At 42.6% G+C, this 12,724-nt stretch overlaps 2 protein-coding genes across 5 annotated transcripts in view; one reads left to right on the plus strand and one right to left on the minus strand.

Annotated features, from left to right (window-relative positions):
- Positions 1–2,034, plus strand: part of PPP4R1 (protein phosphatase 4 regulatory subunit 1) — a 64,483-nt gene extending 62,449 nt beyond the window's left edge. Inside the window, exons 19-20 of the mRNA XM_080611389.1 lie at positions 18–159; positions 1,820–2,034. Of these exons, the coding sequence (XP_080467515.1) occupies positions 18–159; positions 1,820–1,983 (306 nt within the window). The 3' untranslated portion in view covers positions 1,984–2,034. The remainder of the gene's footprint in view (positions 1–17; positions 160–1,819) is intronic.
- A 5,335-nt stretch (positions 2,035–7,369) lies between these two features.
- Positions 7,370–12,724, minus strand: part of RALBP1 (ralA binding protein 1) — a 37,240-nt gene continuing 31,885 nt past the window's right edge. For 3 of the 4 annotated variants that reach the window (XM_080610192.1, XM_080610193.1, XM_080610194.1), the window contains 4 exons: positions 12,259–12,366; positions 11,381–11,502; positions 10,862–10,985; positions 8,915–10,594 (listed from right to left, as the gene is read on the minus strand). In XM_080610192.1, coding sequence (XP_080466318.1) covers positions 10,328–10,594; positions 10,862–10,985; positions 11,381–11,502; positions 12,259–12,366 — 621 coding nt within the window. In that variant the 3' untranslated portion in view covers positions 8,915–10,327. Of the gene's footprint in view, positions 8,630–8,914; positions 10,595–10,861; positions 10,986–11,380; positions 11,503–12,258; positions 12,367–12,724 lie in introns of those variants that run through there. The other variant, XR_013956211.1, reaches the window with a different exon arrangement.

Genomic DNA, 12,724 nt, shown 5'->3' on the forward strand with positions numbered 1-12,724 from the left:
TTCTGTCTTCTTGCCAGACTATCAGTGAAGATGATTGCCTGCCCATGGACCAGTTTGCTGTGCATCTGTTGCCACACTTACTACACTTGGCTTCTGACAGGGTTCCAAATGTTCGAGTCCTGCTTGCAAAAACGCTAAAGCAAACCCTTTTAGAGAAAGGTTAGTGGCTGAAAGAGTTGTAGTGGGCTGACAGGGTATCTTTTTGTCTCTCCTATTTTCTATAGTCAGCAGGGAAAGGAGAATCAACATCACATGTGGGTCACTCCTTGCTTTTACAGTCTTCTTGGTGTGGGATGTTAACTTGGCTGAGATAAAGCCATGAACCATGTTATGGTATCAGAGCCGCTGTTGTGTAATGCTGAGGAAATACGAGTTCTTGCTTATACACCAGTCTGTGCTTTGGTGCCGTTTTCCCTCGATTAGCTGGTTTGTAGAAATGTCATCAGGGCATAGAAAGCACAAATGAACAACTAGTAATTGTGAAGTTGTTGAGCAGTGCCTTCTATTTGGTGAATAAAAATATTCTGTTGATGTTCTATGTTACAAGAATAAGAAAGAAAAACTTCTGTACAAATTCACCATGTGTTTTCTCACTGCGGGAGAAGAGATGGCTGCTGTTTGCTTTCATATTTTATGGTAGCAGTGGGAAGAAAGTTCCTCTGGAGTCTTTTCAAGGAAATTAGACATGCAACTTTCAAATTGGAGACTTTGCTTAGGGAAGCATCCCCAGTGCATAGTAGATGCCAGAAGTCAGCAGTGCTGAGAGTCCAAAACACTGTTAGGGAAAATAACATTAAAAATACTACTCTACTTTGCAAACTGGCAGAGTGTCTGCACTTGGAATACTTCATCCACTTCTGGTCACTTTCTTTCTCAAAACCATACAATTGCCTGAAGACTGCTGTTCCTAGTGTAGGAAGTGTGAAGAAAAATGCCAACAGAGTGAGAACTATTGCTAGCTGCCTTGTGCATGCTGGAGACTCTGAGTAAGCATGTGTAGACAGTTAAGATGAAGTAGCTGATGTGCAATAATTTATCCTCTGTTAACTGTGCCAACTGCTCTTCCTGTTACCATGTAGTATTAATATTTTTGTTGTTGTCCTTGTTACTGATGTGTTCCCCACCTGGGTGGTACACCTCCTTTCTGTATTGCCACTATGTAAGCTTATAATACAGGTAGTCCCAGCCTCATAGAGATGATGTGCGTATGATTAGGAATGGTGGATAGATTAGGAAATGCAGATTTAAAAAACAAGTCTAGAAGTTTTAAACCTCCAGATCTAAACTGCTGCTCCTGTGAGCTGTTTGTGGTTACGCTGCTTTTATGCAACTTGCATAGTTCATGAAAACTGTCAGGTGCTGGCACTTCTTCCACTCTTGTTTCATGTTATCTTAATTTTATTGTTTGATAATTATTTAGCAAGCCTGCCAGTGAAATGGCATGGCCATGGATTTGTGATGCCTTCCCTTCATCACAGATATAAGCGCACTCCTGAGTCTCTTGTAGGTTTTTTTTCTCTTCGTTTTTGATCATGGAGTCTGTCACACTTACTTTTACACTGAAGGACTATAGAACTCCTGAATTCTAAAAGCACTGTTACAGCAACTGTGCTCTGAAATATGGAATGATAGACTTTTTTTTTAAGCTGAATTCCTAGGTATACTCAGAAGTGTGTTGCGTGCCTGCTCAGATATTACAGTTTGATTGAACGTGTGCACTGTCTCCTGAGATTTTGAACCTCGTGATAGTACACTCAGGTTTGCAGTGAACTCTCTGCTGCCTTTTCCTCCTTTAAGTCTTGTGCATTTTCTTTTACAGAGTATTTTCTAAATTCTGCCAACTCTCACCAAGAGGCTGTGGAACAAACAATAATGGCTCTTCAAATGGATGATGACAGTGATGTCAAGTATTTTGCAAGCATACACCCTGCCAGTACCAAAATCGCAGAAGATGCCATGAGCACTGCTTCATCGACTTACTAAAAAGTTCTGAATGTTGCTATAATTAAAAAATTTTTTAAACAAACTATCCTCAAATGCTTCTAAAATGGTTGATCTGTGACAACCTCTTTGGAAGGAGAGATTTCTTGCCAGACATAACAGGTGGATGTTTTCTAAACCTGATACCAGGGATTTCAAGTCAAGGAAAAGTAAACCTGTATCAGCTTGACTTTAGAAAAACACTGCTCAGAGGATTATTTTTGCCACCGAAGCCTTAAATCTTCTGTCTTCCTGAACAAATGAAACTTGAATTGGCAGATCATTTTCATTGTAGAAAGGATGTGATTTCCAGAGACCTGCCTTGTTTCTCCTGAGGAGTTAACTTAGCAAGTATTTTCTGTAGCAGCTGATAGATGAAATGGCCAGAAAGGCAAATTTATAGCGGGATGTAAGACCTCCAGTATTAGTGCTAAAAAGTTTTTATCATTCAAGGACTTGATTTGTGTGCAGCTGGGCACACCCTTAAGCGGGAATAGCTTTGATGTTTGTAAATGGGGAAAAGTAGAAATTTGGATTTCTCGTAAGGGCTCAGTGCTAACACTAAACTAGTATTTGATTTTAATCCTTAAATGCAGCATATTGCTGTACCCATTAGCAGAAAACTTTGCTGAGTACCTGTGTCCTAATTATTTTCATGCTGGTCATGACCTAAAGGAAATTTATTAGCACATGTACTTTAAGTCAGGTATTTTTAACTTGATCATGATCGGCTCTGAGGTGCAACCTTTTTCTCTTCATATCCTGTACATATCTGAGAGCCTCCTTGGAGTGCTGCAGTCTTTAATCATGTTGTTCAAAGCTGTTGTGATACAAGTTGTTCTCTACTTGTCCAAATAAAATTTATTAATAAGATTGAAAGCAATCTTGTGACCTTTTTAAGACATTAAAAGAAAAAGTTTGAACTTTAAGTGGCCTATTTTTTCTCCTAGTTCTTTACACTTTGATGGCTGTTGTAGAGTGAAGAAGTTTGCTTAATGTCTGTGAAGAATATTGCATTTTGAGATAGAACATCCTACAGCACAGATGTACTTTGGCTGTGTAATTGAGGTTTTGCTAGATTCTCTTTCAAGTGTCCCTGTTGTGCTTGGGAACCTGTCACTCCAGGCATGAAATGGCATCTTTGCTGAAGCGAGCATGAATATTCACCTCAGTCTGGATTTTGTGGGCTCAAACTACCCTTAGTCTGTCCTCAGTCCGTAACCCTTTCCTGTCATTTAAAATGGCTGATACAGTATTTCCTTCTGTGTCTTCCAGGGGCGACTTGCTTAAATCACCCTTCCTCCAGCCTGCTGAACCTGAAGTGCATGAAGCTTATTTACCTGCGGAGGCAGAAATGGCTGTGGCAGCTTATCTTTGATGTACGTTAGCAGCACACTTTCATTTATCAGTCAGGTGCCTGGTACCCAGGCAGCTCAGCCCCAGGCAGGTTTGTCTTTCACCTGTGTTCTTGGGAAAACATTCTTGTGCGTTTTCTTCTCTAGTAAACACCAGTTACTATTTACTCCCCAGAGGCCTGCTTTTCTACTCCTTAACACCTAGAGGTGGTTAAGATACAGCCATCTCTCTCTGCCTTGAAACTTGGTGGGTTTTGGTTTTTGGAGTGTTTGTTTGATTTTTGCTATTTTTTTTTAGGGTTGGGGTTTGGTTTTTCGTTGCTTTGGTTTTTGTGATGTTTGTTTCAGTGATTGGGGTTGGTTGGTTTTTTTTAAGGTTTTTCCTTTGCTCTTGCCCCTTTTCAAAATCTGCTTAAAATTTGTAAAGGCAACTATACACTCGGGTCACAAGTTCCTGTAGTGTAGGTGAGGGTGTAGGTAATATTCTCATCAGGTTCCTCATGTTGTCTGATAATTGTTCAGAAACCACACTCGAGTCCCCAGAGGACTAGGCAGTGCGACAGCGCTCTGTCTGGTGACAGCAGATCATCAGAAAGCCATGAGCTTTTTGGGCAGGAGGATTTCTGGGCGCTCTGTGCTGCCACATGGAGAACAATCACAAATCACTACTCCTCTCCCAGGCCAGGTGATTCCCATTTTGAAAATACGCATTGAAATCCAGTCGATTTCTGCATTTTGCTCAGGGCACATGAATGCCTTGGTCTGTGCTTTGCTTGAGTGTCATGACAGTTGAATTGTATTTGGGTCATGTGTGTTATTTCTGAGGTGAATGGGATCAGCTGTTTGCTTGCACCAGAGCACGCTCCAGGTTATTTTCTAGCTGTGAATAGAGTGTACTATTCACTGGAGGAGTACTGGGACTTAAAAAGAAATCCTTGTGTTTGGTGTCCACAATGAACATGTTCCAGCCTAGTTCCATTACTGTGCTAACTTACTGTTCCACTAGTCTAGTAAAAGGAAGCATTATATCTGATCCCTTTAGGCATTTTCTAGTTATTTAAGGGTAAGGCATCTTTAAGTAGAAAAATGAAACAGATTTTCCGCATGCTTTATTTCTCTTTTCTTTGTCTTCAGTACTGATGCAGGCCTGTGAATTTGAGGGAATTTGGGGCTTTTCCTAAGAAAGACTTGAGTGTTTTCAGGTGCAGAGTGCCTCAGTTCCACTGACATGTAACAAATAAAGATCATCTTCAGAGAAACAGCTGGTTTACTCCTTTTTCCTCCACATGTCACGGATCTGCCTGCCTCTTTTCTGCTTCATTTGGTGATTCCCAAGAACTGAGAAGGAAGGAAAGGCTCACTTTATTCTTGGCATTGCCTGAGAGCATTTGATCTACAGCCCGATGGATGTGGCCTATGTTGCTGAACTGACAGGATATTATCTCATGGCAGCAGTGTTAGAGATGTCAGTAAGTCAAGCTTCGATTTGTCCCTAAGGGTATGGGGTTTGGGGAAATGTGCATTTTGGTTCTGAGTGGTGAAAAGAGGAGCTGTTCTTTAATGTGGGACAGCAACTGGGAGTGCTGCCAAAGATCCTGGTGAATCCCCTTGTGTGTGTGTTTTTCCTGAAGAAAGATCTGAGCTTTGTATCTCAATTAATTTCTCTTCCGGTGTGGATCTCTTGAGCAGAAAGTGGCTCACAAATCTTCATCTGTTGATCCACAGTTTCTCAAAATCAGTATCATAGCTCCATCCCCACCTTCTTGGTAGAACACCAAATCAGCCCTTCACAAGTAATTTTCATTGTTTTCCATTTAATCTCTTGGCTCATTCCTCTTGGAGCTTCTTCATGAGAAATCCTTTTATTCCCATGTTATGCTTACACACTGTCTGCCTTTCTCCCACTTGCTGTTTTTCACAGCTGGTTCTTTGTTTTCAGTTGTTGTTCCCAGAGACATGTCAGGAATTAGTAGGGCCATTTCCTCACCATGTTTTCATGTAGATTCCATGCCCATAGAACGGGCAAATGTCTGGAACCCTCTGGAGGGCAGTTTGTTTTTAACCAAGATATGACTGATGCTTGGAAATCAGTTTTTGCTGTTTTGAACATCCCAGATAGCTGTTGCACAAATTCCTGGCCCTGTGGACAATATCCTAGGTTCATTAGGACTGCAGAACAGCAGCTATTTTCAGCCTAGCTGAAATAAATGCCTGCAGGGGCTTGGCAACCCTTCAGTGCAGGTGTAGGTCTGTCTGTGATGGTTTTCATGTTCTGTCAGTGGATCATGCCCCTCAGTTGTTGGTGTTTGTCCCCTTTGCCCTGTCAGAGGTCAGGGTTCAGAGCTGGCTGATTTGAAGTGGCAGTGAGTGAGCAGAGAGGGGGGAATGGTGAAGGTTCTCCTCTGGCTCAGGCACGCTCTTCCACTTCAATTTGGTCTCTTCCTGTTGGCAGGGTCTCCTTGTGTTCCCTTGTCCTTTGGTGTGGAAACTTGGGTGCAGTGCTCATGTTTTCTGACTTAATTTCAGCCTAGGGACCTCTCTGTCTTGGTTGTGAGGGAAGAGAGACAGGCAGATGGACAAAACCTAGTTCTGTATTCTGCTTGTTCTCTCCTGTCAGTTCTCTCCTTTCTTGTACTTGTTTTCCTATCTGCTGGCATTTGGACAACATGGGAAGAACATTTAAAGTGATTAATCTTGTCTTTATATGCAGAGTTAGGACATATTGGTAGTCTGCCTTAAGAATACAAGACTGTGACAGGAAGCTCATTTAAAATAGGTAGAGTGATTCTCTCCACCAAGTGCTTTCAGACTCCGCCTTTCAGTTTCACTTGACTTTACTTTTTACTTAGATGAGGAAAACAAAGAGCCCAGGGTACTGAGATTGTTTTAGGATTCTTGCTGTGGAGGCTGGACTGTAACAAGCCCACTAAAATACATTGGGACTTAGCAGAGACAGGTAAACAGATGTTCAAACATCTCACAGCCCTCTGATCACATCTGCTTGAAATCCCGTGACCCATTTGCAGAGGTGTAGTAATGTTTCTGTAGGGGAAGTGTTTTCAGAAGATGACCCACCCACAGGTGGTTTCAGTTGAGGACTGGAAAGTGACGGTAGTGCGCATGCTTCTCTGCATGTTTCAACAAGGCTGCTGAGAGGAGAAGGGAGGCACTGTTAGAACATCAAAAGAAATGACAGTTACTTTTAGGCAATCCAGGTTTCCTGTGTAAGAACCAGACAGACTTGGTTTGAGTAAGCTGACAACAAAGGCTCAAATGGGGCTGGGCCGCTTCTCTTACAATGGTCATTTATTTCATAGTAGCTGAGGCTTGGCTAGTGGGGCTGTGCCTCGTCTCCCTGGAAAAGGGATGACTGGCAGCCATTCTCTGGTATGCTTAAGGAACACTGTAGAGAACTTGTGCTGTTGGATATAAGCCGTATTTGGTCTGGATGAGGTATTTTTCCCGCTGCAGATGAAGGACTGAGTCAGAGGTACATGCTGAAAAGTGAAAACTGACAGATTAAGCTTGGTCAAGAGCTTATTTGACAAGAGATGCAGGGTGATACTTTAATATTAATTTGGTTTTAATTACATAGTCAGGGGACACAGAGGTAAAAATGAATCCTTGCAGCACTAGTACTGGAATTAGTGAGTGGAGGTGGGAGCTTTCTATACAGCGGTCCTGTAGCTGCCTCATAAAGGACGATGGACTGGGGTGTGCAGCAGTGCTTTCAAAGCACCTCACCATTGGGGAAGAAACCTACAATTGTATCAGAACAGGTGGCTTCTGCTTCCATGAGCATGAAGCTGAGCCAGTGTCGGAACCCTGATGTGGGCAGTGCATAGCCCTGAAAAGCTGGCTGGAATCCTACAAGGTGCTGGACAGAAGGTGATGTTATTAGGCTTGCGGTAAGGATGTGATCTGAGGGGAGTACTGCTTGGTTGGTTTGTTTCCTTATCTTTCTTTCAGTAACTAAAACAAACACCCTCACCTCTTTTCAGCCATTCAGGCAGCAACAGTTCACTTCAGGCTGTTATTTTTTTCAGAGTAGAGACTTTATTGGGAGGAAAAAAGACCCTGCTTGTAATGCAAGGGGTGTGAAGCTGATTCACTGTACAGCTGCAGTATTTCAGTGAGTATCAGAGTATAAATTCCAGTTTGATGCAAGTAACCGGCTGCTGTGTCCTGATTCATACTGGTGATGTACTCCCAGTGACTTACACAGTGCTGCCTCCTCCAGACTTGTGTTGAAAAAGGTAAGTAAGTGTGGGGTTGTCCCCTGCCCCATCACACCCCCCCAACTTCTTTGAAGTACTGCTCTGTGGTGGAAGCACTTGGTCTTCAAGAGGAAGGCAGATGGGCCACATCAGACTGTTGCTGAAGTTTTAAGTCCAAAACGCTAGCAGTAATGTTGCAGGCCTGTTGCTTCCTCACTCTAGTAAGGGTAGGTCTGTCTGGTGTTTTGGCCAAAGGATGTGACACAGGTTCTGTTGCTGTATTCAGCATGTGCAAGCTGTACACTGTTGAGAAAAGTCTTACTTTAAGCCAATTTAAATGATGCTTGCTAGCTTCGAGTTAGTTAAATGAGTTATTCAAGGCATGTATGGACTCTGTGGAGGTGGCCTGTGGAGTAGGCATTGCTGGTGCTGTGGGAGGGGAGCTGCAGCTCATAGAGGTCAGTGCAAGGCTCTTGACATTGGTATGTCAGATTATAAAGTGATCTGAAGAGCACACTCTGATTATTGTGTTGCAGTTACTTTCCACTTTATTTGAAATGAGCTTTGGCTTTTTTGGCTGGGTATTTGCAGCTGCTGTCTTTGAAATCACTACTGCTAGCGTGGCTTTTCCACAAGCCCTGTGAGCACTGGGGTAATGCTGCTGTTATGGGACTTCGGACAGTCAAACCCCTTTAGGAAGGTCATCAGGCAGGAAGAGCAACCCCTTGCCAGAGGTAGGCAGCATCTCCTCGTGCCAGGGTCTGGTTTTGGACAGGGCTCAGGGGCTGTGGCTCCCTGGGCCCCCTGCCCTGGGGCTGTTGGGCTTCAGCGAGATGTGGTGGTGCTTAGCCAGTGTTGACTTGCATTTTGGGTTTTAACTGTGGGCTTTACAGGAGTTTTATCAATAACTAACTGTGTCACTGGATGTATCATTTGAGAGAACATGAAAGAAAATGTCAAAGAAACATTGTTCAGTGGTTTCAAAAATGAACTTCTGGTTACAGTTGCTGTATTGCCACAGGAGCAACAATCCCACCTCCATTTGAGACTTCAAGGGGAACGCATTGCAATTCAAGGCTGCAGGAGAAAGAACAGTGGTCATGTGTAGGAAGTCATGATGTGAATAAACAGGATGGGTTTTACCTCCACCACTGAAATCTCAAGTAGTAATAGAGAAGCAAAGTCTTAAAATCTTTAATTTGATCAAATTAAACTCTACCTTCAGCTGAGTTGTGGAAGCTTCCTATAACACTGAGCTGCAGACAGTGTTCTCTCAGAGGGAGGCTATTAGAAAGCCTGAATTCATTTAAACCTCTCTGCTGCAGGTAGCTACCCACGAAGCGTAACTACCATGTGCATTATGAAGCAGATAAATTAGAAACTACTTTCAAATCGCTGTTGATTTTATTTGCTTGATAAATACAATCCTAACAAAATAAAAGTTAACCGATATTAAGAGATTTGTCTGAACAACATTAGAAAAACCCATGACAATTCAATAGGAATTAGTGTGAATTAAACCAAAAAGTTTAAATATTGCCAGCAAATATAAAATGTATGTAACGAAGGCAAGGGAGGATGCTTTAGTTTACATTTGTCACCTGACCACATTTTCTGTGTTTATAAACTTTTTTTTTCCCCAAATTTTAAAAAAATACTATGCTGTTTTCTATTACATATCAAAGCATTATTTGTACAAAATCAAATCATGGCCAATGATTCACAACAGTGCAATAGAGAAAGAATACAACCCCATCCAACAGGTGCTGAAAATAAATATCCAGGTTAGAAAATACGATCACCTCTACGCACGCTGGGGAGTTCGCTGTCTGCAGGTGGAGTCACGTGAGTGTATCTGAACATTAATACATTGAAAGGCCCCTGAATGCCAGCGTGGATGGACAGAAGCTGTTGAACTGCTGGGGTTGTGTTTTAAATAACAACCAGAAGAGGCTGTTACTGAACCCCTGATGCCTCCCAAGGCATTGCCTGTACTTTGGGCTTATTTGGAACCTTTAAAATGGATGAAGAAAACACTCTTGGCAGGATGGCAGCAGTGTGAGCACAGCCTGTCATGAACAGGTATGAGGATGGTGGTTTACAGATGAGTTAGCTACATGGCTAAGAGACATGAACAGCTCTTGATGAATGTTTCCATCATACAGGGACATAAATAACATCTCTCAAGTCTTTACATTTATTCAGTACATCTCAAAACAAAAATTAAGCTTAAGGGCATGTTGCGTTAACACAATACCCCGCAGTCTCCCAAGTTTTCAGCCAACCCAGAATAAATTTAAAGCTCCCTTGTATAGCATCTGCATCAGAAAGTTATCAAAGGCACAAGCAAGAAGTGACTAGGTTAGTAAGCAGAATTAATGGTGAATGAGGACGAAGAGAGTCACAAGGCAAACAATTAGTAAGTGTGGGTGGGGAGTGGTTTTATTACTGAAATAAGATCTTCCAATTCTGCTCCAGTGAAGGTAAAGAATGATTTTGGTTTAAAATAAAACTGTTACTGGATTATTTTAAATCACCTGAAGGAAACACTCTCGAAATAATCTGATACTAACTGCAAAACTCTTCTGGCCTCTCCAAACTCACCTGAGTCTGATGAGTAGAAGCCACAAGTATTAGAGACGAAAGTCTCCAGGGCTTAAAAGAAAGGTTTCTTTACAGAATGTACACAGCCAGCAATGCTCATTTGTGCAGTTTGACTCAAATTACAGTAATTTGCACAGTTCAGTTGGTTTCACGCATATCTAAGGAGCTTGATCAAATCGGAGTTTCTTTCCTGTCTTTGCTTGGTGATGGCTTCACTTGCTGCTCCTTGCTTGCTTTTGGCTGCTCTTTGGCTGCTTTTGTTTCCAGGACAGTGTCTCTCTGCTGCTGTTGGGAAACAGCCACACGTTTTTCTGGGTCCTCTTCCTCCTGCACCTGCTGCTCTGACTTGGCTCGCTGCAGTAGCCGGAGCTGCACCCGCAGTTCTATGATGGCCTCTCGCTCCTCATGAATCGCCTGGTTCAGGTGATTGTTCTTTATCTTTAAGTAAGGAAAACAAATGTCAGGGCTCCTTCTGGCAGAGGTGGGCTGGAGCTAAGAGGGCACGTAGCACTGTGCTAGGGAGTTACACTCTTATCCCAGATGACAACGTGGACTTTCACACAGCAGAGCGCATGGGTGTTTGTTATGGCCAGGGACAGCTGATGCCAAACTATGAGTCTGCACATGTGCAAGTATCTCTGCACAGACTAAATCCAGTAACCAGAAGGGGAAGAGTGCCAGTGAATGCCAAAACTCCAGTCTTACCTCTAGTTCCTCGTTCTGTCTCTGCAAATCTTCCAAGATGACCTGCAGTTCCTCCTCATCCTCACTCTCACTTTCACTCTCGGAGGAATACTCCTCAGTTTCACTTCGGCCATGCTGCTGGCGACTGAAAGATCAATGACAAACTGATTCAAACACCTCCTCGAGGCTGCCAGAACCGTAGCAGCATAAAAGGGTTAACCTGGATCCACTGAATAATCTGCAACGGTTTTGAAAACCAAATCAGAATTCCTTTCAAAGCTTAATTTAATAATGCAGTGATGCCCAGAGGGGATAATTTTTTTTTTTAAGAGCACAGGATCTGGTCTCCTTTAGATCCTAACTCCATTGTTACACTAACAGAAAATATCTTGAAAGGCCCAAAGTTGCCAAGATTGCAATAAAAAGAGGTGTCTTTCAAATGTGATGTTCACAGGCTGAGCTTTTAGGTGTGGTTGAGAGTATCGTTTCAGAAGAGCACACATGGGGCAGGAGCTCTGATGTGGGCAGTTCCCCTCTTACCTTTGTATTTCAGCTATTTCGGCTCGAAGGCGATCTATTTCTTCCTTCTCCGAGGCAATCTGTCTCCGCAGGAACTGCTCCATGGCCAGCAGTTCTTCCTGTTCTGTTAAAATCTCGTTCTCCTGTAATGATCAACTAGTTCACTTAAGACCTTGACTTTATTTTCTGCAGGGATGTCTGGTAAGTGATGGTGCTGTTCTATGACAGACTTTCAGCAGGAGTGCTTTGAACTCTGACTCATCAAGACCTCAAAGCAAATGCAAGTTGAAAACCAACCATTTCTGTTCTGAATCCTCACGATGATTGCTGCACTGAATAGGCGTGGAGATGACGCACCAAGTTCTGGCATGTTTGGCTGCCAATTTCCTTAAATCACAGGGGAAGGCTCTGGCTAACCAGTAAAATAACTAGAAAACCTGAATTACAAAATATATCTTTGAAGGTGAATCTAAGGAGGCAACTACAGCAGAGAAAAGATCAAAGCTACTAAGGGAAGCAAAGGAAAGCAAAAAAAGCCAGAATAGTTGCTTTACTTCCTTTGATCACCAGGGAAGTAGTTAACGGTATTAAAACAGATCAGAGTTATAAGGGCTCTCTAAGTACTTCAACAACAGAGGCTACCTTTGGTGGTGGTGGTTGCTGCTGCACAGTGTCTCCTTTCTGCTGTTAACAGGTCTCCTCAGCTTTGGGTTCACTCCTGCGATCACCATTCCTTCCCTACTTTACTTACCGTTAAAACAAAGCCTTGTCTTTTAATAGAGAGACCCCTTTAAGCCTTCCATTTCCAATCACAAACAAACAAAAGGGTGTTTAGTATTTTTGAGAGAGAGGGAGCAAGAAAATACCAGCAAACAAGCAGGTAAGTGCTGACCACCTACCTGTGCAAGCAGAATATTTATCACTTCTTCGTTCTCATTCATTTCTTCTTTGGAGACATCCTCCTTTGAAAGGCTGGCAATTTCTTGTGCAATCTTTGTCTCACACTCCTGCCAGAGAAAGAGAACAACTTTTCAAAGGACAGCTTCCCCAGCCACTTTACTGTAAAAATAGATTTTCTGGAACATATTATTTACTTTCCAAATATAAAATCACCATCATGGTTGTCTTGAAAGTGTTCAGCAAGGGACATATGACAGTTTAAAAAAGCATGCTTGAAGTTTGTTAACCTTGAGCTTTCCAGTAGTTCCTCTTGCTACTCCACGACACATTGTGTCAAGCATATAATGAATCCCATGCTCTGTCAAACACTAGGTTTTTAATCATACAATTTTTTTTTTGTCAACAGCTGTGCAGGAGGGTGGAGATGTTGCTGCCCCTAGGGAGAGCCAGCTAACCAGAAAATGC

Source organism: Psittacula echo (assembly GCF_963264785.1).
Source record: "Psittacula echo genome assembly, chromosome: 2".
NCBI classification, from domain to species: domain Eukaryota; kingdom Metazoa; phylum Chordata; class Aves; order Psittaciformes; family Psittacidae; genus Psittacula; species Psittacula echo.